This window comes from Protopterus annectens, chromosome 12.part0, assembly GCF_019279795.1.
Source record: "Protopterus annectens isolate FY-2018-M chromosome 12.part0, PAN1.0, whole genome shotgun sequence".
Lineage (NCBI taxonomy): Eukaryota > Metazoa > Chordata > Ceratodontiformes > Protopteridae > Protopterus > Protopterus annectens.
In genome coordinates, this window is record NC_056746.1 from 211664070 (window position 1) to 211691926 (window position 27857).

Consider the following 27857-nt stretch of genomic DNA (forward strand, 5'->3'; position numbering starts at 1 on the left):
TAAGTCTTTTTTTTTTTTTTTGGACAGCAACAGAGAATGGAAGAGCTTCATTGCTGTTATCTCGCTATGTTAAATGAGTTTAACATAGCAAGATATCTTTAAAAAAAAGCAACGGAGATCTTCCTTTCTCTGTTGCTTTTCTTAAAGCTGTCTCGCTATGTTAAACTCATTTAACATAGCGAAACAGCTTTAAAAAAGCAACGGAGAAAGGAAAATATCCGTTGCTTTTTTTAAAGCTATCTCGCTATGTTAAACTCTTTTAACATAGAGCGACAAGTTTTTAAAAGCAACGGAGATCTTCCTTTCTCCATTGCTTCCAAACACACAGTTTTGATGTACTGCATAACCATACGCATGAGCAGTACATCAGAACTGCCGCAGAATACTGGACAGCTGCGGAAGGGCAGCAAGGAGGCATTATACAATGCCATTATTTAAGAAAAGTAAGTATTTTTTTCTTAAACAATGTCATTGTATAATAGTAGTAACCCAATTCTTGGTGTGGGTAATGCTGGATTTATCTACGGTTGTCTTTGTTTGGCCACTCGGGCTTCATCCTTGTGACCAAACCACACCAACCGTGGGTAAATCCAGCATTACCCACACCCAGGCGTGGGTTATTGCTTAATTTACCCACAGTAGGTGTGGTTTAATTACAAGGGCGAAGCCCGAGTGATTAACCAAAGGCAACTGAGAGTAAATCTTCAATATATCATACCCAGTACTTGGTTATTGCTATTATACAATGGCATTATTTAAAATAAAAAATACATACTTTTTTAAAATAATGTCTGTGTATAATGGTGCTGTGGTGTTCTTCCTCTTTGTGGCATCCTGAGGCTTTCTTTATGTACTGCACATGTGCACGCTTACATAGTATATCAGTGCTTTGGAAAGGAAGCAATGCAGAAAGGAAGATTTAAGCTGCTTTCTTGCTTTTGTGTGTGTGTGTGTGTGTGTGTGTGTGTGTGTGTGTGTGTGTGTGTGTGTGTGTGTGAGAGAGAGTGTGATATATATAAAAATATATACATATTGATTACATCATCCAACAAAAGTAAACAGACCTAACTGTATCTCTTTCAGTTGTGTACCTATACTTTCATTCACTTTGTACAAATTCACTATGAATCTAAAGTCAATCTTGAAACTCATTTGTCAACAGTATGTGTCTTCATTCATGTGTTTATTCCTTCTCCATGTATCCCCTCACTCCAGCTCAGGGCCATGAGGGAGAGCTGGATCCTATCCTGACACACACTGAGCACATAGAAAAAGAACTAATCCTAATTGGGGTATCAATCCACTTGCAGGAAGCACATGTTCACTTGTCTTACAAACACATTCACTTATATGCAATGTGGGAGTAAATGTGGACACAGGAAGAAGCAAACTCTGCACAGTTGGTATTTCCAACAAGAATTAAACTGAAGACCCATGCACTAGGAGGCAGCAACAGTAGATAGTGCATTATGGTGCCATCCTAACTGATTGTTTTAATTTAACTTTGGCTCTGTTCTTTAGTTCACTCACATAAGGATCTACCATTTTTTAACAGCAATATGGTATTTTTTAACAGCAATATGGTAATGCAAACAATACCAGAACTACAGCATGTGACTGTGACATTGCAGTTGTCTCTCCTCTTCTGTATTCTTATGCATATCTAGCAGTTTCACAGAAAAATTTGGTAGCCTGAGGCTTCTGTTTTATTTTGATTGCAGAAAAGATTATTTGGGGTGTAACACCGACTCAGTGGTGACCCTTCAAAATCTTCAGTTTGACTACTGTATTAACAATAACCCCATAACTTGCACATTCCATTAAAGGTTGCTATAGTTTTTGCTGACTATACCTTTCAACAAAATGGAAGGAGGAAAGGATTGTTGTAAAAGGAGAAGAGAGGTTAAGGTATATGAGTAGGGGATAGAAGGTAAAAATAAATGCAGAAAATAGCAAAGAAGAATGACTTGGAGATTGGATGGGTAATATTAATTTTCAATGTAATGAGTTTGGGTAGTAGGACAGGGGGAGCTGCACCCAATGGTAGGAGAAGTGGGTGGACACTATTGGTATCACAGAAACAAGGATCACTGTCAAAAAGGGTAGGATATGGAGGAGCCTGAGTACAGGTTGTTCAAGAATGTCACAGATGATAAGCACTTCAGTGGCACAGAGAGATAAAGCTCTGCCTATGACAAAGGCAACCCAGGTTAGATTAGCAACTCAGGCGACTGACAAATGTGGCAGTGAGGGATGGGTGTTACCATCACAGGGTGGGTGGGCCCATGGGTGTCTACTGTGTCAATCCCTGATGAAGGCTGGAGAAGTCACATTAGTATGCATGCCTAAAGAGGGTTACAGGGTGGACAAATGGCTGAACTGCTAATGAGGCAGGGTGACACCCTGCACATTACCACTGCAAGCCCCCCTTAGGACCATAAGGAAGACAGGAAAAACAAGTAGGTCATAAAGTAAACCCTCCCATGGACAAATGCACAGATGTTCATATATCCATGGACAGGTGCACATATGTGCCTAGACACCAGATGCCTTGTTCCTTGACTGGCCCCAGCAAAACCAGTGTAAATCTGGGGAGGAGTAAAGAGATGATAGACCAGGTGTGGACAGGTAATTGAGCACTGGGACAGCACCATGAAGGACAGTGAAGGGACCACAAAAAATAGTCACAGATGGTGTACAGAAAGAAAAATATGTGAGATCATATACAGAAGGAAGAACACTATCTAATGAAGGTAGCAAGGGAATAGATAAGGGTATAACGTCAAGTAAGTGCCCGCACAATTAATATAGAAGCAGGAAGGAGGACAGTTGATGGACCGATGCAGTGTATCATCCCCCAGCTACATCTGATGGAATGTTGCAGTGTATTGTCCCCAAGCCACATCAAGGGTAGAAAATAAGAAATTGGAGTCGAGAATAAAGGAGTGGATTAGGATGAAGAGGATAATACTCAGTGGTGGCATAAGTCTTCCAGGAACACAATTTTGATCTCCAGGGTAGAGAGTAAGTTGAAGCAGATCCAAGTCTTGGACCACAAAGGGTTCAGGTAACTAGTGTGAGACTGTATTAGAAAGGGAAGATTTTGGGATGTGGTTCTAAACAAGGGAGAGAGGATCATGGATGCCCAGGTGAAGAAATCATGATTAATCATTTCCGCCTTATTTCTCTTTAAATTCTGTCTCAACTAATATTCTTCCTGTCATTTGCCATCTTAACTCAAAATCTTTTCCCTATTTTATCTATTAATCTACATTTATTTATCTGATTACACAAACTTACAATGCTTGTTCTTTGTCATAACTGTTCTAAAACATTTTATGCCAAATATTGTATTTTTCAAACTGTCTTATTAAAGAATTGATTTGCTTAACAACGCTTGAGAAGCTTTACTCCCTGGGCATCTGCTGAAAATGGGCCAAAAACATCCAGTTGTACCTTCCCGGTCAAGAAATGTAAATAAATAAAATCAATGATTATGCCACCCTATGTTTCAGGTTGTGGGAAGGAAAACATGAGTAAAGATGTTGCGAGATTTTAGGAAAGCTAATTATGCTGAGCTGGTGGAGACCGTCAAACAGGAGGTAGGATGCTTTGAGCAAATGGAAGAAGTTAAACTATGGGAATTGACCTCTCAACTATCCCTATTTTGGACAAACTTTCTTATTTTCAGGCTTGATTTACCCCTGCACACAATGCATTTATTCTTTAAAGTATGTCTGCATTTTCCAGCTTGATTTGACCCTTCATGCAGTTTTCTGAATCCCCATCTCCTCATGTGATTTTTGAATCTGTCTGCTACACAGAAAATCACACTACATGATCAATTTGCCTGGAGGTGATATTGTCCTTTTCAAATGTGGACATAGATGCATTCCGGATGGAAGAAGGTCATGAGATCAGGCAATTGGTTTTAAGATTTCTGGCATTGAGAAGAACCATCTTAATGCGGTCCATTTTGGGTACTGATGTGTTTGTTATGTCGGAAAGTCCATTAACTATACACTGACTAAAATAGTTACAATGGGGGTGCAAAGACTTTAGTTAGTATGCAGAAGTTTTGGAACAAGAGTTGTAGGCCATCCTTTGTATGGTAAGTCAGACTATCAATAATCTCATCCCATGCTAACACTTACTAGATTCCCCTAGAATCCCACCAACTATTCAGCCAATTGTTGAACCCAGTTAGCTTTTCTTTTTGCCTAGGCACCATTCTTGCTGAAGGAATGCATTCATGTCTGTGTAATTACTGAGACTTGGTTCAAAAGTAAAGAAGGTACTCCCTCCAAACCTGGCCTTTGTAGCTATCATACCTTCATGCCTGATAGCAACTGCAGTGGCCTCTCCACGTTTGAAAAGGATCATATCACCTCTGGCAAATTCCTAGATATCCAAAACAGAACTCTTAGAACTGCAAATCACCCTAAACAAGACAAACTACCAACTCATAGCCTGCTACAGAATGCCCTCAATGACCCCTGATGATCTTGTTAGCCTCCTAAAAATACTCAAAGAAAGAACAGTTGCGTAAGTCAACTTACCATAACAGCAAATGTTCAAATGCACACCGCTACTGTAGCCTTAGCTATATGGGTTATATCCTGCCAAGGATATTTTGAATTGTCAGACTCATATGTTAAAGTTTATTCTGCCTAATTGTGAAAGTATGAGGAATGTTTTATCCCCAGTTTGTTCTTGTGAGGAAACCTCTGCTTTAAATAACTTAGTTTCTCTTATTGCACGGGTCAGTACTTATTGTTTACAGTTTATGACTCTCCTGATATCTCTCTCAGGGCTATGGCCACTAGTCTATTTTGGCATTCTCAGAACCTCCCAGAGCATGCTCAAATGAGATTTTAAATTTACCCTTGGGTAAAGATTTATTGTTTGGTTCCTCTGATGTAGAGGTGATCAGAAAATATTTTTTGGCCCTCCTTTTCCATATTTTCCAAGGGATTTTCTATCTCTTTATCCAATTTTGGCAAAAAGTAGAATAAACAGTCTCAACAAAATACAGGTAAACAAATGTTTAAGAAGAAATGGCAAGGGTGTACCAAAAAGTAGTCTTGAACCTCCCAAAACCAAGGACAAGCCAACAGGTCTGTATGACTGTTCAAGAAACTTTGTGACCCCCCCCCCCCATCCCCACCCTGATTCCATTTTCCACCAAGAAAGTCTGACTCTCCATTTTTTTCTTTGGAAACAGATAGTTTCATAAAAATTAGTTTGAAAAAACATTCAAGGTTAACAATGGTAGTGGGAGGAAATTCCTCATTTCCAGGGGGTCATACCTCATCCTCCATATCAAACTCTTTTGTTTACACTGGTTCTTCATCACATGCTGTTCCAAGGAGTGATAGAACCAGTTTCTCCTTCCCAGCTGGAAAAGAGTTTTTTTCAAGGATATTCCTAGTGCCAAAGAAAGAAAATGCTTGGAGACCATTTCTGGACCTTTCCTAAAAATGTTTGTGATAGTGCCCAAAATTCAAAATTATGTCACTTCACAACCTCTCACCTTAGGCTCCTCTTTCCAGTTTCCTGGCAATACTAGACCTAAAAGCTGCTTATCAATGCATCCCTATTCATTCAGATTTCAGACATTTCTTAAGGTTTTGTGTGGATTACATTATCAATTCGCTGCCTTAACCTTTGGACTATCCACCACACCAAGAGTGCTCACAAAGTATCTAGCTCTAGTTATAGCTCATTTCAGGCTACAGGATATCCACATAGTCCCTATACAGACAACTTGCTTATCTTAGCAGAGTCTTTTTCAAAGTGTTGGGAATCTCTCTCTTGGGTGAGAGATTGCTTGCATAAGCTTGGCTTCCAAGAGAACATTTAGAAGTCTTTCTTGAATCCTTCATATAGGATTCTGTCCTTGACATGTCAGCTAGATACCTCAGTTTAAAGAGCTTTTCTTCCACGGAAAAAATAGACCTATATCTAGATCCATCTCTCTAGTTTTCCACTCAGACTTCGGTCACTGAGAAGGAATCCCTCAAGATTTTCAGTCTAATAGCATCTATGATTCTCATGATACCCCTGGTAAGACTCTACATGAAAAAGGTACACTGGTATCTGAAATCTGTTTGGTCTCAGCACCAATGCCCTGTATCTTGTTAATCCCAATGATGGGATTTGTCAGAGGAGAAATCATTTGGTGGAGACAACAGATATCCTTAAATCCAGGTCTCCCTTCTCCCTCTGCTCCAAAGCATTCAGTTACCACAGACACTTCAAACTTTGCTTAGGGAGCAGTTGCGGGAGGGATAAAAGTACAGGGGTGTGGGGCACCAAGGACAAATTTAAGAAAATTAATATCAAGGAGATACTTGACCTGAGCAAGGCACTCAACTGTCTATACCCAGGACCTCTACACACTCAACTCTCTGAACCATCTTTGGTCCCCAGGACCTCTTCAAGTATTTACAAAGAATAGCACAGTGATGTGGTGCTAAAACAAGCAAGGGAAAACCAGGTCATACCCTCTTTGGAGACTAGCCATGTTAGTTTTGGGTGTAGTTTTAAAGCACAATCTCACTCTACAAGCATCCTGCTTTCTGTCAGATCAAAAGTATGTGGCAGACAAGCTGAGCAGAACCAGGGCAGACCTCATCAAGGGAAACTAGATCAAGGGGTCTGCCAAGATTTGATACATTTATGGGAAGTTCCTCAAACAGACCTCTTTATCTCCTGTCTGAGCAATAAACTGGCAAGATTCTGTCAAGAACTCCATGCAAGAAGGCCTGGAAGACACATGACATTTTTCTTCCTTGGACAGGAATGTTCCTGCATGCTTTTCCATCTTTTCTACCAATATCCAGGGGAATCTTCTGAGATCATTGTGGTGATTCCCCACTGGCCCAGGAAACTGTGGTTCTCCCTTTTTCTGGCAATGGCTAGGGGCAATTATCACAACCTTCCTCACAGACTGGATCTACTCACACAAGAACAGGGGTGATTGATACCCCCTGACATCAGTTAGCTTCAGTTGACTGCCTGGATAATAACATCTTAATTCCTTTTAGGTACTGGTTTACTGAGGGTGTGCAGCAGGTGGTAATGGAGGCAAGAAAGCCAGCTATTAAAAAATCATATATTAGCAAATAGAAAATGTTTTCTAATTGGTGACAAGAAAATAACCATTACCCATTCAGGGCCAGTTGTTCTCTGGTTTTACAGTATTTGTGTGAATTACTATCCTATCTTACGTCTCTATCAAGGTTCATTTATTAGCCATTTCAGCATGTCTGCCTCTGGAACCTCTTCTTTCAATGCAGTCTCATCTCAGAATGCTTTTAAAAGGGATTTTGCATGAGAGGCCTCTGAGAAAATCAGTAGCCTCTTCTTGAGATCTAAATGTTATATTATAGGAGCTAAGACTTGCTCCATCTAAACCAGCTAACCAGGCTGACCTGAGGATTTTAGCATAGAAAAGAATTTTATTGATTGCTTTGATCTCTTCAAGCAGGGTATCCGAGTTGCAAGATCTTATGGTGAGTCAACCTTATCTCATTTTCCACAGGGACAGGGATTCTTTAAGAACTAATCCTTCTTATAAGTTCATAGGTTCATATGTAGGTACTAGGCTATTAGCCCTGGGGCCTATATAAACCTAGCCAAAAAGATTTGCTGGCTTTCGCCACCCAAGAAAATTATTTTCCTGTGTCCCTGTCAAGCAGTACTGCAGAAGTGATCCCCGGGTTGAATTTTCTATTTCCCATCCAGTCGCCAAGGTTTTTCTTAAAGAGGGCCAATGAAGAGCTTTGCTTGACATGAATGGGTAGTTTGTTCCAGAGTATGCGAAGTCTCTGGGACAGGAATTTATCCCTCCAGCATGTTCTGTTTATAGTGGTGACAAGGTTTAGGTCCCTGGATTGTGTGGTTAGGAGATATTGTGATTTCTTTAAGTGTAGCATTTCCAACAGCTCTGGGTTTGACATAGCTTTGTATGTTAGGCAGAGATCACATCTGAGTAGGCGATATGCGACGGAGTAGAGATGGAGTTTTTTGAGACGATCTGCGTATGGCATCTGTTTCAGGTCAGTAATCCTCTTAGTGCGGTATTTCTGTGGCCTTTTCAATTGTTGTAGGTGTCTTGTGAGATACATGCCAAATGGGGCATTGTACTCTATAATGGATCTGATGAGGGATGAGTACAGAGGAACAATGACCTCCTTTTTTCTAGATGAGAACCCTTTTGTGATGAGGTGTGCCACGTAGAAAGATTTCCTGACTACTGTGGCGATGTGGTTATCAAAGGAGAGACTACTGTCCACCTGTGTCCTGAGGCCTCTTATCACACTTTCAATGTTTAGTGAGCTACCACCTATGTGGTAGTTCATGGGTACCGAGTTTTTCCCAAAGGGGATGACAATGCACTTCTTGGCATTCAGCTTGAAGCCATGACTTTGACACCAAAGAACCTATCTCTATGAGGCCCTTTTGTAGAATGTCTACATCATTAGGTGATTCTATTATGGCTCCCAGTTTGCAGTTATCTGTGTTGGCCTGCACTTCAGAGAAGTAGATGCCGAACAGGAGAGGACTCAGGACTGAACCCTGTGGTACTCCACTCATCACTGGTCTGAAGTCGGACTTGGAGTCGGCTACTTTTACTATGTGGGTTCTGTCAGTGAGCCAGTTGGCCACCCATCATGTGACATAGGGATTTATGCCCAGTTTAGTGAGTTTATCTATAGTTCCAGAGTAGGGGATGGTGTTGAAACCCTTGGCAAGGTCAAGATAGGCTGTGTGCACTACCTTGCCCTCGTCTACAAGCTCTGACTGCTTCAAAGAAGTCAGTCAGGTTTAGTAGACATGATCTACCTTTTACAAACCCAAACTGAGTGGGGTCCAGGGTTTGGAGGTTACCTATGTCTTTGTTTACAAGCTCCAAGATGATATGTTCCATGGCCTTGCAGACCAGGCTCGTCAGGCTAATGGGGCAGTAGTTTCCAGGGTCCATGGTGGCACCCCCTTTGTGGAAAGGGATAACCGACACTGTGCACTATTCAGTAGGCACATAACCTGAAGTGAGGCTATGACTGAACATGGTACTAAAGTGGGGTGCCAGTTCATTCTGTAGATCATGCAGTACGCAGCCTGGAATTTTGTCTGGTCCCATGGATACTGTGTTCTTGGCTTTGGAGAGTGCTGTCTTTACTTGTTCATCCATGATTACAGGGGCTTTGCATTCTTCCAGTATTAAGATGGGCCCTTTGGACGGTGAGAGTGGGAGTAAAGTTAGCACTGAACCTATCTCCCAGGATGTTGGCAACATTGGTTGGGTCTGTATATTTAGTGCCATTGTGCTGTAGCTCAGAGCAGAGTGTTGCCATTGAGACTCTTGACATAGCTGTAGAATACATTGTGGTTGTCTTTGGAATCAGTGGAGATTTTATTTTCATAACTGGCTTTGGAGGATTTATGAGGGATCTCAGCCTCTTGCCGAGGCTGACCAGAGAGTTCCTCCAGTCTTGGGATTTTACTCTTTTTTTTGCAACAGCTTCTTCCTTCTGTTGTAGTGTTTGTTTATGGCAGGGGACCACCAGATTGGCTTCCTTTTTTTGGAGGATAGCATCTTGGTTCTGTTGGGGATGCCACGATCCATGCACTCATGTATGTCCTTATACAGTGCATTTGTGTAAGATTCAGCAGTCGTACCACTATTTTCTGAGTGCATGGGTGTCGTGAAGTTTGCCACTTCTGTCTTAAGAAGCATGAAGTTGGCTTTTGAGTAGAGTACTTTTTCATGGTGGTTACCTTAATGGGGGAGGTGGGGGTGGGATATGGATGTCTAGGGTGATTAGCTTGGGGTTTGATTTGACCAGTGAGGAGTTGACCTCTGGCGTGGAACATCGGTTGCCCATATTGGTAATGACCAGGTCCAGGATATTGCTGCCCCTGGTGGGGGTGTGGACAAGCTGATCCAAAGTGTTGCAATTTATGAATTCCAGAAAATGTTGAGCGAATGAGTTGGTATATGAGTAGTTTTCCCAGTTGATGGTGGGGTAGTTGAAATCGCCCATATTTAAGGTATTGGGTTGTACCTTAATATTTTCCAGTATCTTAAAAAATGAAGAGTGGGAATCCTGAGGCATGGTTGGGGATCTGTAACAAGCTAAAACCTGGATTGAAGTCTTGCCCAGTGTTAGTTGCATTTGGATAATTTCGGATGCATTATGTTGAGCAACTATCCTGGAGGTGTGGACATCCTTAATGAATATGGACACCTCCACCTTTAGTGTTTTGGTCTAGATTAGGTGGCTGAAAGGTGTGGTATGAATTATAGCCTGGTAATGCAGAGGTGCTCTCTGGAGCCTTGAACCAGGTCTCTATCACTGCAAAGATCTCGATGTTCTCCATTTTAAGGAGTGCCTTGAGTGAGTGCATTTTGAGGTTTAGACTTCTAGCATTGAGTAGCATTACCCTCAGAGTTTGCTTGCTTGTACCTTTTACAGTGGTGAATTTAGCATTTGAACCTTGTCTAAAAAAGGCACTATAGGGGTGGCAAGAGCCTTAACCAGTATCTGGAATCCCAGGGGTGACAGATGCAGGCCATCTCTGGCAAAGCATCGTGGTCTGTTGACCATGTCGTCCAGGCAGACAGATACTGGATCCCTTTAGAATGACACCAGAAGCTTAGCCAATTGTTGAAGTGAATCATTTTGTCCTTGTACTATGGTATCACTCTGGGTGATGGTAGGATGCTACTTAGGGCTAGGGTCATACCTGCCTGGGCTACAAGATCTGAGAGCTCCTCCATGTCTCTTTTCGTGTAGTCCAGGGAGGTATGTCTCAGGTCATTCACACCAACATCGACAATGACAGAGTCATATTTGTACTTGTTGTGGAGTGACCTGAGCTCGTGCATTATGTGGCGGATCCTGGGACCCGACAGGCAGCTGACAGTAACTTTCTCCGTGCTTAGCCTGGTGAGTGGGACATCAGTGTGCCTGACTATAGAGTCACCTATGACAAGTGTATTGGGTACGTTGTTTTGCCTTATGAGCTGAGGTTGAGTGGCACACTGATTTTGTGGGCTATGTGTCATTTGGGTAGTGTTGGGTGGTGGTGGTTGTCTGCATTTCTTTAATGACTAAATAGGTACCCATATTTACTTTAAGCCAAACTACCCATCTCCCCATTTTCTTTCATGAACCTAAAATGAGGGAGAAAGGATATTCCATTCCTTGGATGTCCATGGACAACTCAGATTCTGTATTGACAGAACTAAATCTTTGAATAAATTGTTAATTTCTTCTGAAGGTTAGAAGAAAGGACAACCTGTGTCAAAACAGAATATTTCCAAAGGGTTCCCTAAGACTATTACCTTTTGTTATACTCACCATAACAAAACTATTCCTGGCAGGGTCAAGGCCCACTTTACCAAGGCTTTGGCTTCATCTATGACCTTTTGGAAAAGGTTGGATTCTAGAAGTATTCTGAAAGCTGCTACTTGATCCTCTGTACATACTTTTACAACGCACTAGAAGTTTGATTCCTTCTCCAGGTCCAGATCAGGCTTTGATAGCACCTCTCTCCAGGGTGCCTTCCAACTCCCAAATAAAGTTAGCTAGGATAATCTACCCATATAGCTAAGGCTACTTCAGTAGTGATCATAAGATGGACATAGAACAGTGGTGTAAGTAAACTTACCCTAACAGTAGATGTTTGAATTATCACTGCTGCAGTAGCTGCTCCATTCCTCCACTCCCATTGTTTTTTGGTGTGTTTTTATGCCAGGGTGTGGGCATTTATTTTTTGTTGTTCCTACAGGGGTCAGCCTCCCTTTCTCTGTTGGTAGTAGAATTCTGAACAGCTTTGTGCCCAAACATGTCTTTTAATTATCTGAGCTCAAGCTGCCTGACTGCCTGACAGTTTAGATGTGTGGAAGGTGCCCTGAACCTTTGGAAGCTGGCCAGCTGTTATATCCTTGGCAGAATGTAGCCCATACAGCTAAGGCTGCTGCAGCAGTGATTAATATGATGAACATCTCCCTAATAACAATAATGCCATTACTTTGTTAGACTTCGACTACTGTTTCATGATCTTGTTATAATGTTGTTGCATGCTTAATACCATACTTTTACTCTTCATCTGTACTTGAAGCTGCTTCTTTTTTTTTTTTTTCCTCCTATTACTCTGCATTCCCTTTTCCTGGGCTGAGCTGGAAACTGGGCCATCTGGATCAAATATATCAAAACATCCCCCATTTAACTGGAGCACCAATACCACAAACAAGCACCTATACCTCTAACAGAAGGTATGCTCATAAGTCATTTGACTCAATCAGTCAAAGCTCCCAGTAACAGATACTTCAAATATCCACTAGAGAACAGAATATTCTGGTCTTGGCAAATACAGTCTGAGCATGAACTATTGCCTGGTCTCTCCTTTCACAGACTATAAACTTGTGATACTTGCTTTCAAAATCTCCAAAGTCCTGACACCAATATCTCAAAATTTAAGGATTTCAAATAGTCAAACTTCATACAATTCTATGACAGGATCTCAAAACTCGTTGTGTCAGTAGCAGCTGTGATGCCCCAATAGGAGTAAGCAATACAAAGGAATTCTACAATCACTTAGATAAATGGATAGAGTTGGCAGTCTAAAACCTGAGAAAAATATAATGGGAAATTCAAAAGCAAACCACCTTGGAGGTCCAGCAGCATAAACAAAGTTTATAGCAAGGGAAAAAATCCTCAAATTATAAAGCAGATCCAATACTGTGCATGAAAGGGATGATATCAAAACTATTACAATGGTGTTAAAAACACTATTATGACTACTAGAGCAACCTATGAAGCTAAGAGTAATTACAAATCCTCCTTTAGCTATGTTAAGAAACTAAGGCATGATGTGCAACAATGCTCAAACCTTATTCTAGACAAGTACTGTCTGCTCCAACCCAATAGACATTGCCAATATACTAGCTTACAAATTCAGAGAAAATTTTAACCCTGAAACATCTATCCAAACTCCGCGTGTCTCAGAATCCTTAGCACCCCTATTATCAGCAAGGAACATGTTCCAAATATTAAAGAACAAAAGTATTTCAATGGGACCTGAAAACATACCTGGATGTTTAATAAACATTGCTAATCATGCCCTCATCAAGCCTGTCTTAAATGGTTTACATTAAGCATAGCTATAGGATTTATTCCTGAATTATGGCAAACCCTGGTAGTGATGTCCCTCCATTAGAGTGGCTCTACTACGGACACCAGTAATTAGGGATCCATCAACAGGAGAAGCCTATTTGCAAAGCAATGGAATATATTATAAACAAAGTCATGAATTATGATATCAAAAATGTTATTATGCTTGACCTGCAACAATTTCGCTCCTGCCTATTAAATTTAGTTAACTTACTTGTGGGGGGGGGATCACTCAGGATATACACAGTGGATGTGCTACTTACATAGCTTATATTTATCTGGTCATGGCATTTGACACTATACCTTATGTGGGCACAGTAAGAAAGGTAAATGCTCTAAACATAGATGACTAGCAAGCTGGCTAAAAGCTAGAAGCCATATAATTCATGTGGCAGGTGCTTTATGCAAGATAATGAAGGTAACTAGTTGGTGCCCCCAGGGCTCTATTTTGGGACCTCTTTTATTTGGCATTTATGTCTCTGATCTCCATATTGCAACCAGGACTTGTGGTCCACTAGGTTTGCAGATGTCTGTCCACTACCTGTATACTTTAGAAAGAATTTACCCTAGTAAAGACCTGGTGCACTGAAAATGTGTTACTCAAATTAAATACAAAACAAAGTATAATATTATTGCATTTGGAAAACAACAGCCACATTCAACATATATATGGATAATACCCAGTTCAAAACAAAAATGTAATCATTGACATTAAAACCTGAAGTGATAATTCCCACTCCTATGGCCATTAGCTATCAACTGCAGTCAGAGTCTTTCTACTTAGAATAATTGATAGCCAAGGGTATATCATCCAGATCTAAAGCAATATCACTCCATTATATTCAGCATTGATTAGCCCAGTTATTGGGCACAGTGCTCACTTTGCACTTTGCCACATTAGACATAGAAAAATAACTAGAGAAGCTCCAAACGTTCATAACCAAGAATATCACTAGCTTAAGGACCACAAGCTACAAAGAGAGGCTAAAAGCCCTACTCGTATACTTAATGTCTTGCAATCTGTCCCTTGTCTAACATGCCATTAGAGATACCATTGTACTCAATCTCCTGTATTTTCCCAACTCTAGTAGCTTCATAATCACTAAAACCAGGGACCTAAATCCAGATCAGCAGATAAACAGAATGTCATGGAGTGACAGAGTCATCACACAGCACATCCTCATCTCGGATGTAAACTTCCCCTTCAGGTTAAGCTGTGTGGCACATTATCATCCTTCAGACAGAGCATGAATGATTAGATTGATACCCAGAAATTTACCCGAGGACTTGCCTAGCTTTTCTTGAAAAAGGGGGTATTACAGCCTAGTGGTGGGATTTGCCAAGACATTAATGGTCATGTGACTAAATTGTCCTATAACTCCCATGAATCCTAATCCCAAGGGGAAAGACTGGTAGATTTTCTAGAGGACAAGAATTTCCAGAACACTAATTAACTCAGCTTCATGGAACATTACTGGTGATCTTGACACAGGGTATATGAATATACATAATGTAAATGAATGTTTCCAATGCCTTTTACTGTGTCTCACACACGTGGCTGATAGGGAAGCTGGAATGAATGGGATTAGGATGATGAGTAACAAAATAAATTACTGCACGACTGAAAGGTTGTAGTAAAAGGACACTGTTGTAGTACCACTGGAATGAGCTCTGTGTACCGTACTGTTCAACATGCTGAATAGAAAGCATATCGATTTAGCAGAAAGCAGGATAAACCTCTTCATTGATGGCATAAAGCTAGGCATGGCAGGAAAAGATTACGGAGAGAAAATGTTTTGGAAACATTCACCAAGTACACAGGAAGTCAATGTGTACAAATACAAAGTACTACACTTAGGTAACAATACATCTTGGGGGAAGCATTAGCTGAAGGAATAGAGCTGACTGCAGCAGGACATTGTGCTGGCCATACCTGGCTTGGAACACCAGGACGATTGTGATAGGTCAATGGTAGCAGCAAATAGAATGCTAGAGTAGAGCTTCACTGCATCAACTACAAAAGCAAAGAGATAGATTATAGAACCTATAATGTTTTTGCTGTATTGAGCTCTGACTATCAAGGGTATAGCTAGGAATTTTGGAATTATACACCATCTTCTCAATAATAATCCTTCCTTCAGCACCACTGTCAAACCCCAAACAGTGCTCTGGGCTGCATACTAAAAGACCACAGAAAAAAAGAAAACTAAAATGACAGACATAGCCAATGAGGGGTTATGGAAATAAAAAGAGTCATGTAACAGTATATATAATACAATAAAACAAAATGAAACTGCGGTGTCCTTGGCATATGTCTGGTTATGCCTTTGCTGATCAGGCCTTAATCTGAATTATGTGCACATCTAAAGGCCATTTAAGGAAAGAGACTTCAGGCTGCTGGTAAGAGTCCAAAGGAAAACCATTAGAAAAGTACCTGAGATGGAGAGGAAAAAATATGACTAGAAATTAGAGGAATGTGGTTGTATCTCATTAGAAACATTAAGAAAAGTGGGTTATGTTGTGGGTGCACAAACGGGGGGATGATGTCTGGGGGTCATCCAGAATAGGAAGGACAGGAAAAGAGCCAGAAACAGTAGACTGCAGGCAGTGACTACTTCTCCAAACGTGCTTCTTCACAGACAGGGTTGTGTGCCATGGCATGGAATACAGGAAGAACTGGTAGAAAGGAAATCCAAAAAGTGTTAATGGGGGCATGAAACAGATGGAGGAATGGTGAGGAGAAAGGTAAGGACGGTGGAGAGCTAACATTTTAAATGTAATTAATGGTGGATGAGACCAGTTTTCTGTCTTCTGCTGCCAAACAAATGTTAGTGTAATATAATGGCAGCAACTGTTGAAAATCAGTGAATGGTACATGAAAACTAGATATAATACAATTCTCTTATGTAGGTCTATGTGGGTTATTAGGGATTTAAGGAAAGACACAGCTGAAGAGAAGCAGTTTTTCTGCATTATTCAAAATGGACTGGGAAGAAGGAGAAACAAATACTGCACATTTACTTTCCTATTTAGCAGAGAGAAGGAATATTCCAGGAAGGGTACATGTAACAAAGAGTATATTATATTCCTAAATATTTGTAAAGCCTTGGCTCAAAAATGTGGTTAAAATGTTATTTTTTAAAGGTCTTTCAGAATTCATGGTTAGAAGATAAGACAATCTGTAGATATTGCAACCTTACTGTAACTCTGTGTATTAATACATGCAGAAGAAGCAGTCTATTATGATAGATCCTACAGTATTTAGGAATGTTATCACATTCCGTCAGTGCTTATATTTTAAGATGTGAGCCTTTGATATCTATCACATTAACAGGCCTGAACTGTGATTTCTTATTCCTGAATACTTAGTTTTGCCACAATACATGATAATTCATCACCACTCAACTAATTTTGGGGTTCAAGTATAATGAAGAAATTACGCCGTTTGACATGCACAGGGGACAAAACCAGAGGTCAGCTTGAGATAAGCAAGTCAGATTCAAAAACTTACTGAGCAAAACTGAAAATTTTGTTTTCCAGACAAGACCTCTTTTACTCACACTCCTCTGTAATGTAATGGATTTTTTACATTACACAGGATAGTCTGCAAGTCACATCTGCTTTTTTTTTTAAAAGAAAGTAGTCTGTAAACATAATTAAATCAAATGAGTCGAATGATGACATACAATACGCATGTTGAGACACTGAGGAAATTAAACCTAGAAATGTTAAAAAAGAAGCTTTTAGTGACTCATAGCCTTAACTTTCTACTGTACTGTTAGATATGTGTGTTTGCCATTCCCTTTTGGTTCCCTCAGGTATAAATACTGGCACACTTTGATAAGTTCAGTATAACTTAAGGTTGCCACCCGTCCCGTTGCCAGCAGGACACTCACGGGTTGAGCTGCCTCATCCCATTGCCCGCTATGGAAAGTAATGGAACTTGAAAAGTCCCGCTTTTCAATTGCACTGAATTGCCATGGAAAAGCCACAATTACTTCTGGCTTTTCCACGGCAATTCAGTTACGTCACCGACCCGGACCTGCAGGCAAAGCTGCTGCCTGTTAGGTCTGGGTGCTGTAATCCATGCAGCAATTGGCTGCAATTCATGAAAGGGGTGGGGATTAGGGCAGGAAGAGCCCTGCAAAGATCGTGGCCAGGAGCTCAAACACAAAACGAACGCAACCTTTTTGATGATAACCATGCATTTCTATAACCAGGTGGATTTGTACATTGTGCATGAGTAGTCAGTCAACGGGCATTCTTGAAAATGGGGTTATGTGTCCAAAGTGCTGTCTGTCAAGTAAAATACATGTAAATGCTAGTTGTGTTTAAAGAAGGGTGTATGCAAAACTTACTATTGCCCGAACTAAAAGGTTTGTCTGTATAAAGGTTTCGTAGTTTAAAACTGGGTTACTTAAGGTTGTTCTTACTTGTAATGAGACAGTGGCAGTTAACCTGTTCTTCATTCACATCATTGAGTGAAAGGTGAAGTTTAAATGTTAATGTTTCTCTGTACAAAGGTCTAGCAACTTTCAGGTAATTAGTATGGGGGGGGGTCTATGGAAAATACCATCAGTCATTGTAAAATGCATGCTAACTTCACCCTGAAAAGAGGAGTGACTATACAAAAACACTGAACTCATAGCCGACTTGAAATGCTGCCTTCAGTCTCCCATGCTAAATCAGGCCTTTTGCTAACAACCGACATTGATAATTTCCATTTACTAACAAGAACACTAACACTTTATGTTATTTAATATTTATTATTACGTCATTTGCAAGTTTAGATACCTTTTGTCCTAATGAGTCAGAGCACAGTTAATAATCACAGCAGTTTGGAAGTTTTTATTTTATTAATTATGTTGCATTTTGCTTGCAGTGAAAAAAATGAATGGTCTATAAGTTATCAGGCTCCAGCAGCTGGCCGGCCAGCCAGTCAGTTAGCCACTCCAGCAGCCGGCCAGCTAGCCACTCCAGCAGCCAGCCAACCAGCCACTCCAGCAGCCAGCTAGCTAGCCACTCCAGCAGCCATCCGTTGTACCCATAACAGCATCTCCTTCATCGCTCCTGTGGTGATGTCATGGTAGAGAGTGTGGCCAGTGTCATATTGGCCACACCCCCATGTCCCACTTTGGCCCGCTGAAAAGGTGGAAACCCTGGTATAACTGGTCACATACTTACTCAGGTGACATGCTTTCATTTTGTTGGCTCCAAGTTTCTAAAGAGTTTATTGACTACTTCCTGTAATAAAACGTTAGATAGCCTATTTTTATGGCAATACCTCCATCTCTCTCAGTCATTCATATTCTCAGTTTCTCCTTCTCTGTCTTTTTAAAATGTGAACTACCATTACTATTCAAAAAAGTATTCTGCCTGGATTAAGTCAATGGACATGGCACTCAAGGAAATGACAGTCAAACTGGTATTGAGATAATGTAGAAACAGAATGTCTAAAACAGAAAAAAAAAAAACACATTGGAATGTCTGCCCTATCATGCTGTGGTGGAGTCAAACATATTATCAAAGGATACTAACCACAGCAGTGATGTAAGAGCTTTACATTGTGTAGAAGAGCATACACAGCTGTGCACAATGTCTCCTCCACAACCTGTACTGGTAGTTGGGCTTTAAGATGGTAAACAAAAATAATCAGTGAACAGTAAGAGTTAATGAATTACAGAAAACACACCAACATTTTATTCTAAAATGGATACTATCTCTTTGCATAATGTAATAACCCATGCACAATACTTTGGAGTGTGTTGTGGTACATAAACATTGGCAAAAAGTTATCCACCTGTACATAGTTTTTTCCAACAGTTTCCTCAAAATTATCCCTTACCTTAGTTCATAACTGTAAAAAGGATTATACTTACAGTACAAGAAGGAATAAAAAAGCAGCTATTAGAAAGAGGGTTTCCGTAGAAAGGCACATGTTTTCCTTTCTTGTTCTCTCTCCTAAGTAATGCAGTCTGAAATGTGGCTACGTGCAGCTTAAACTTCCTTTATTTTAAAATATAAGGTCATGTGACCTGCTGAATGGGAGGTCCTGCTTTTACATACTTTTCAGGTGGTTACTGACAGATTACATGCAGTTCTTTGCTCTGGAAGTATCTCATTATATGTTACAAACTGTTTACAATATTGGTTTTGTAACAACCATGACTTATTCCTGGGACTTTCCAGCTAATCCTTCTTAGCTCTCTTACATTTGAACATGTTTGCATACTTGCTTTAGTGAGCTTCTCTGTCAAGCAACTGTAAAATGTAGATAAAGAGAAATGATAGAATTAGAACTTTGCACCCATCTCCCACACACAGACACACCTTTTCTAAATAGGGAAAGTCTCCTGAAATAATCTTTCTGCACCTATATGCCACCTAGCCATCTCTTCAGCATGATGTAAGCATAAGCAGAGATGTAAGTGCTAAAGCTAAGGTTTCTAGCTCACACCTCGGGCATCTTGGAATGCAGTCCTGGCATCTGATTAGTGTGTGTCACAAATTTATATCTTCTCCCTGTGCCCATTTTGTTTCTCTGAATAATCAAAATAAATATTTCATATATTGCTTTTGCTCTTCCTATTGTGGTTCTTTTTGTGGTTAAAAAGTCCACATTTGACAAGTGCATTTACCCAGTTAATAAAGAAACCAGATTGTAACAAATTAACCTGTCTTTAAATATGCATTTTGTCAATACGTCTTATTTGGCTTACTTTTTCACATGGTATTTATCCAAAATAACTGAAACTATGGCCATCGCAGTTCATAATTTCACAGTTTAGTGCTAGGCTAACTGACCTTGTGGGCCATTTTAAGCCTAATCAGTTATTCCATTTGGTGCTTAAAATATCTTATCCGAGTGGAGTTGTGTCCCCTCTCCCTTTCCAAGATCTATATTTATAGATTACTCAAGTGCTAAGTACTAGATCAAAATATAGATATTTGGAGGGGACCCATGTGTTGGGATAAAGTATTTAAGAGCTGCTTTTTTCCATTAGTAGTGTGTGTGTGTGTGCGTGGGGGGGGGGGGGTCCTGGGGTAGATTTCCCATTTCCCATCCACTGATCCAAGTTACATTTGAATGTGGTCAGGGATGAGTTTTGTTTTAAGTGGACTGGGAGTCTTTTGCAGAACAGTGGTATCCTCTGAGAGATATAGCTGTCCATCCAAATCATTCTGTTAATGTTGCAGAAGAGGTTTAGATCCCCGGATTGAGTATCTCTAGTACTATTTGACTTACAAATGTGAAGTACATCCATTAATAAAGGGTCAGAGGGTGCCTTGTATGCTAGAGACATTTCATGTATTAGCAGTCTGTAAGAGACCAAATATAGTGATCGGGCTTTGAGGTGGTCCATGTACGATGTATTGTTTAAGCCTTATATTGTTTTTGTAAGGTGCCTCTGCAGGCATTCCAGTTTTTGTGTGTACCTAGACAGAAACATACCAAAAGGGGCAGTATACTCACTCAATGACTGGCCTAATGAGGGCTGTGCAAAGGAGGGCAATGATGTTCCAAGATCTAGAAGTATTCCCTTTATTCACGAGCTGTGCAATATAAAAAGGGCTTCCTTAGCACAGTCAACACATGCCAGTCAAAACTTAGGTCACTGTCCACATAACTTCCACAGTCTGAACTACCGGGTCAAGTCTTAGGGGCATGTCGTCGATGTGGCAGTTCCCGGGGGAGTTAACTGCAGAACCTGTGCCGATACAAACTGTTCAGCAGAGGTTAGTGCTTTTGCCTCACAGTGCTGGGTTGGTTATGCAGAGGAGTAGTAAGATGGAAGTTCAGCAGAGGTTAGTGCTTTTGCCTCACAGTGCTGGGTTGGTTATGCAGAGGAGTAGTAAGATGGAAGTTCAGCAGAGGTTAGTGCTTTTGCCTCACAGTGCTGGGTTGGTTATGCAGAGGAGTAGTAAGATGGAAGTTCAGCAGAGGTTAGTGCTTTTGCCTCACAGTGCTGGGTTGGTTATGCAGAGGAGTAGTAAGATGGAAGTTCAGCAGAGGTTAGTGCTTTTGCCTCACAGTGCTGGGTTGGTTATGCAGAGGAGTAGTAAGATGGAAGTTCAGCAGAGGTTAGTGCTTTTGCCTCACAGTGCTGGGTTGGTTATGCAGAGGAGTAGTAAGATGGAAGTTCAGCAGAGGTTAGTGCTTTTGCCTCACAGTGCTGGGTTGGTTATGCAGAGGAGTAGTAAGATGGAAGATCAGCAGAGGTTAGTGCTTTTGCCTCACAGTGCTGGGTTGGTTATGCAGAGGAGTAGTAAGATGGAAGTTCAGCAGAGGTTAGTGCTTTTGCCTCACAGTGCTGGGTTGGTTATGCAGAGGAGTAGTAAGATGGAAGTTCAGCAGAGGTTAGTGCTTTTGCCTCACAGTGCTGGGTTGGTTATGCAGAGGAGTAGTAAGATGGAAGTTCAGCAGAGGTTAGTGCTTTTGCCTCACAGTGCTGGGTTGGTTATGCAGAGGAGTAGTAAGATGGAAGTTCAGCAGAGGTTAGTGCTTTTGCCTCACAGTGCTGGGTTAGTTATGCAGAGGAGTAGTAAGATGGAAGATCAGCAGAGGTTAGTGCTTTTGCCTCACAGTGCTGGGTTAGTTATGCAGAGGAGTAGTAAGATGGAAGTTCAGCAGAGGTTAGTGCTTTTGCCTCACAGTGCTGGGTTGGTTATGCAGAGGAGTAGTAAGATGGAAGATCAGCAGTTTGGCTTTAGATCAGGATGCAGCAGAACTAACCCAAAGCTTGAAATGAGGCAGATAATGGAGACAAAGCTGGAGATGAGGAAATAGTCCAATTAGGCATTCATAGGCTTGGAGAAAATATATGACAACATCCCAAAAAGGTGATTTGGGCAGACCTGTACTGGTTTGAAGTCCCAGAAACATTGGTAGAATTACAGGGAACAATGAGACAAGTGTGACAGAGTTTGGACTAAAAGAGGGGTTCCCACTGGTAGTTGGTGAGCATCAGGGATCAGGTCATAGCCCTCTACTAGAGGTTATAGACTACATTAGCAAACAAGCTGGTGGGTACAGATCAATAAAGCTGCAATATGTAGACAGTGAAACCTTACAAGCAGCTATGAACAGGAAATTCTACAAATGATAGGAGAATGAAATGGAAAATTGAAGACACGTGGGATGAAACTGAATACAGACAAGATAGCTGTCATGGCAGTGAATGGGGGAAATCAGAATAAGCTGAAAACTGAGATGGACTAATGGGCCAGGTAATAGATTCAGGTATCTGGGATTAGTGGTTAAGGAGAAGGAAAGTTGGAAAGAGGAAGTCAAAGCTAGAATCAGAGGTGCTGCAGCCAGTTGGCACAGAGTGTCATGGGTACTGTGTGACAGAAGAATGCCAAGGGACCTGAATATTAAGGTGGGCAAAACAGTGGTGGGATCAGTACTGTTGTATGATACAGAAACCTGGGTTGGGAAGGTAGAGCATTTGAGAAGCTAGAGGTGATTGGGGTGAAGTGCCTTAGGCAAGTTACAGGATGCACACTGTGGGATAAACAATGTAATGCAAACATTAGAGCAGAGGGCAAAGAAACTCAAATGGCAGAAAAGGTCAAAGAAAATAGATTGCAGTGATAATTTAGTGAAGAAGATTTGGGTGAGACATAAAGAAGTCAAGAGAACTTGAAACCATCCATCTAAGAGATGTCTAGATTGCATAAGAGAAGACCTGTGTAAGGGTGTAGTCAGGCATACCCTTTGTACTCAACTGAGTACATGTTACTGAACATAATTTAGAAATACCACAACTTTTGCAGGCCATATAATATGTACAGATGTCTAAATGTAATGACAAGTTCACAGCTTGCTTCCAGAGAGAATTGCTAATTTAAAACCAATGAATAGTTTTAGAGGGAACACATTAAAATTGATGCATTCATTTATTAAGGGCTTGGGGACCACATTTTGAGAGCTGTATCAATTGCGTAAATACTAAGGTGGCTTGGGAGCAGCAGTAAGAGTTTGCAAGTACAAAATGAAATTCCCTAGCTACACTCCTGGACCTGTGATGGCCATAAACGTCAAAGAAGGTATGGGAGTAGCACTAAATCGAGAGAGAGGTGGTAAATGAAATTCCCTAGCTACACTCCTGGACCTGTGATGGCCATAAACATCAAAGAAGGTATGGGAGCAGCACTAAATTGAGAGAGGTGGTAACAGCTGACATGACACCCTGACTCTGTGCAGGAAAAATGGGAAAAAGGGAGTTGATGATGGTGATGATGATGACAATGGCAACAGATTTAGCAAGCCGCTAAACGGTTCTGGGGGGGCTATCAGGAGTGGAGGGAATGTCTTGCTCAGTATTGAAGTAAGCTAAAGTTTTATTTCCTGTAGTAATATATATAATGGCTTAATGCAACTGTGCCTTTGAGTACATGGCTGCCATTGCAGGGTAGGAACTTAACATCTGTTATGTGCCACATTGTGAAATAGGCCCAAGTCAGCTGGAAGTGGCCTGTTCCTGGCAGCATGTTGTGCAATTCTCTATCTTTGTCAGTGCTGTCACATAACATGACAAATGAACAGGATATCTAGTGAGATACGAGCACAGCAACTGCTTACGCCAGTGTGACATGTCTTAGTACAGTTCTATAGTCTGCCTATTGATATACAGCATTAATGTACATGCATAACCTTCTGTGGTACTATTCTAGGCAGCATGGCTAAATACCATGGCAGTATGCATGACCTTCTCTGATGCTATTCTAAGCAGTTTAACTAGGTATCGTGCCTCTATTCATAACTTTCTATGGCACTATTCCAGACAGTGTGCCAACATGATGTAGTTGTATGCATAATTTTTTGGTACTCTTTTAGATGGTGTGATTGTGTGGTGGGACTGTTTGCATAAGATTCTGTGGTACTATTTTAGACAGTGTTACTAGATGGCATGGCTATATGCATAACTTTCTATAGTACATTTCTAGACAATGTGGCTAGATGGCATGGCTGAATGCATATCCTTCTATGGTGTGCTACTAAGCTGTGCAATATAGTGAACAGGGTTTGCATAATATTAGATTTTTTCTGTGTTGCTGAATTGCTCAGCATAATACATCCGAGATTATCCAAGTTCAACTAACTCTGGGCAAAACAGCATCCAGATTGTAGCTTGCTACAGACCCCCCCCCCCCCCACCACCACCACCACCATGCCCCAGGATTCCCACTCCTCTTTTCTTGATACACTGGAAAATATTAAGGTACAACCCAACACTCTAATAATGGGTGATTTCAACTACCCTACCATTAACTGGGAAAACTACTCATGTACCAACTCATTTGCTCAATGTTTTCTGGAAATCATCAATTCCAATGCTTTGGATCAACTTATCCACACCCCCACCAGAGGCAGCAATATCCTAGACCTGATCATCCCCAACATGGGTGACCGGTGTTCCACACCAGAGGTCAGCTCTTCTTTGGTCAGATCCGACCACAAGCTAATCACCCTAGACATCCACATCCCGCTCCCACCCCCCATTAGGAAAACAACCGTAAAAAATTTTCCAAAGCCAACTTCATGCTTCTTAAGACAGAAGTGGCAAACTTCATGAAACCCATGCAGATGGACAATAGAGGTACGACTGCTGAATCCTACACAAATGCACTTTATAAGCACTTACACGAGTGCATGGATCGTGCTATCCCTAACAGAACCAAGATGCTATCCTCCAAAAAAAGGAAGCCAGTCTGGTGGTCTTCTGCTACAAACAAACTCTATAACAGAAGAAAGAAACTGTTGCAAAAAATAGTAAAATCCCACGATTGGAGGAACTCCCTGGTCAGCCTCAGTAAGAAGCTGAGATCCCTCATAAAATCCTCCAAAGCTAGTTATGAAAACAAAATTGCCACTGATTCTAAAGACAACCACAAAGCATTCTACAGGTATGTCAAAAATCTCAATGGCAACACTCAGATCTGCCCTGAGTTACAGCACAATGACGCTAAATATACAGAACCAACTGATATTGCCAACATCCTGGCAGATAGGTTCAGTGCTAACTTTACCCCCCTCTCACCCCCTAAAGGGCCTATCTTTATACCAGAAGAATGCAAAGTTCCTGTAATCACAGCTGCACAGGTAAAAACTTCACTCTCCAAAGCCAAGAACACAGCATCCATGGGACCTGACAACATCCCAGGCTGCCTTCTACATGAACTACAGAATGAACTGGCACCCCACCTAAGTACCATGTTCAATCATAGCCTCACCTCAGGCTTTGTGCCCATTGAATGGCACACCACGACAGTTATCCCACTCCACAAAGGGGGGGCCACAACAGACCCGGGAAACTACCACCCCATTAGCCTGATGAGCCTTGTCTGCAAGGCCATGGAACATATCATCATGGAACTCATAAACAAAGACATTGGAGCTCTCCAAACCCTGGACCCCACACAGTTTGGGTTTGTAAAAGGCAGATCATGTCTCCTAAACCTGATAGACTTCTTTGAAGTAGTCACCAAAGCCATAGATGAGGGTAAGGTGGTTCACACAGCCTATCTAGATCTCGCCAAGGCATTCAACACCATCCCCCACTCTGGAATTATAGATAAACTCACTAAACTAGGTATAAATCCCTATGTCACAAGATGGGTTGCCAACTGGCTTACTGAAAGAACCCACAATGTGAAAGTAGCAGACTCCAAATCAGACTTCAGACCAGTGACAAGTGGAGTACCACAGGGTTCAGTCCTGGGTCCTCTCCTGTTTGGTATCTACTTCTCTGAAGTACAGGCTAACACAGAAGGTCTTTGGCTAACTAAATTCGCAGATGACTGCAAACTAGGAGCCATAATTGAAACTCCTAACTATGTGGACATCCTACAAAAGGGCCTCACTGAGACAGATGCCTGGTGTCAAAAGACATGGTCTCAAGCTCAATGCCAAAAGTGCACTGTCATCCCCTTTGGTAAAAATTCTGTACCCATGAACTACCACATAGGCGGTAGTCTACTTAACACCGAAAGTGTAATAAGAGACCTTGGGACACAGGTGGACAGTAGTCTCTCCTTTGATAATCACATCGCCAAAGTGGTCAGGAAATCCTTTTACGTGGCACACCTCATCACAAAAGGTTTCTCATCCAGAAAAAAAGAGGTCATTGTTCCCCTCTACTCATCACTCATTAGACCCATTATAAAGTACAATGCCCCTTTTGGTATGTACCTCACAAGACATCTACAACAACTGGAAAGGCCACAAAAATACCTCACAAAGAGGATGACTGGCCTCAAACAGATGCCTTACGCAGACCGTCTCAAAAAACTCCAGCTTTACTCCATCGCATATCACCTACCCAGAGGTGATCTCTGCCTAACATACAAACCTATGTCAAAACCAGAGTTGTTGGACATGCTCCACTTAAAGAAATCCCAATCCCTCTGAGCTACACGCTCTAGGGACCAAAACCTTGTCACCACAATAAACAGAACATGCTGGAAGGATAGATTCCTGTCCCAGAGACTTCCCATACTCTGGAACAGACTACCTATCTATGTCAAACAGAGCTCCTCATTAGCACTCTTCAAGAACAATCTTGACCTGACAACATCCCAGGCTGCCTTCTACATGAACTACAGAATGAACTGGCACCCCCACCTAAGTACCATGTTCAATCATAGCCTCACCTCAGGCTTTGTGCCCATTGAATGGCACACCACGACAGTTATCCCACTCCACAAAGGGGGGGCCACAACAGACCCGGGAAACTACTGCCCCATTAGCCTGATGAGCCATGTCTGCAAGGCCATGGAACATATCATCATGGAACTCATAAACAAAGACATTGGAGCTCTCCAAACCCTGGACCCCACACAGTTTGGGTTTGTAAAAGGCAGATCATGTCTCCTAAACCTGATGGACTTCTTTGAAGTAGTCACCAAAGCCATAGATGAGGGTAAGGTGGTTCACACAGCCTATCTAGATCTCGCCAAGGCATTCAACACCATCCCCCACTCTGGAATTATAGATAAACTCACTAAACTAGGTATAAATCCCTATGTCACAAGATGGGTTGCCAACTGGCTTACTGAAAGAACCCACAATGTGAAAGTAGCAGACTCCAAATCAGACTTCAGACCAGTGACAAGTGGAGTACCACAGGGTTCAGTCCTGGGTCCTCTCCTGTTTGGTATCTACTTCTCTGAAGTACAGGCTAACACAGAAGGTCTTTGGCTAACTAAATTCGCAGATGACTGCAAACTAGGAGCCATAATTGAAACTCCTAACTATGTGGACATCCTACAAAAGGGCCTCACTGAGACAGATGCCTGGTGTCAAAGACATGGTCTCAAGCTCAATGCCAAAAGTGCACTGTCATCCCCTTTGGTAAAAATTCTGTACCCATGAACTACCACATAGGCGGTAGTCTACTTAACACCGAAAGTGTAATAAGAGACCTTGGGACACAGGTGGACAGTAGTCTCTCCTTTGATAATCACATCGCCAAAGTGGTCAGGAAATCCTTTTACGTGGCACACCTCATCACAAAAGGTTTCTCATCCAGAAAAAAAGAGGTCATTGTTCCCCTCTACTCATCACTCATTAGACCCATTATAGAGTACAATGCCCCTTTTGGTATGTACCTCACAAGACATCTACAACAACTGGAAAGGCCACAAAAATACCTCACAAAGAGGATG

The 27857-nt window shown here is 41.4% G+C and overlaps 1 protein-coding gene across 1 annotated transcript in view; it reads right to left on the reverse strand.

Moving 5' to 3' along the window:
• LOC122816455 (cytochrome P450 3A24-like) overlaps positions 1-19184 on the reverse strand; it is a 519725-nt gene extending 500541 nt beyond the window's left edge. Inside the window, exon 1 of the mRNA XM_044089263.1 lies at positions 19067-19184. Coding sequence (XP_043945198.1) covers positions 19067-19125 — 59 coding nt within the window. The 5' untranslated portion in view covers positions 19126-19184. The remainder of the gene's footprint in view (positions 1-19066) is intronic.
• Positions 19185-27857: the final 8673 nt, after the last annotated feature.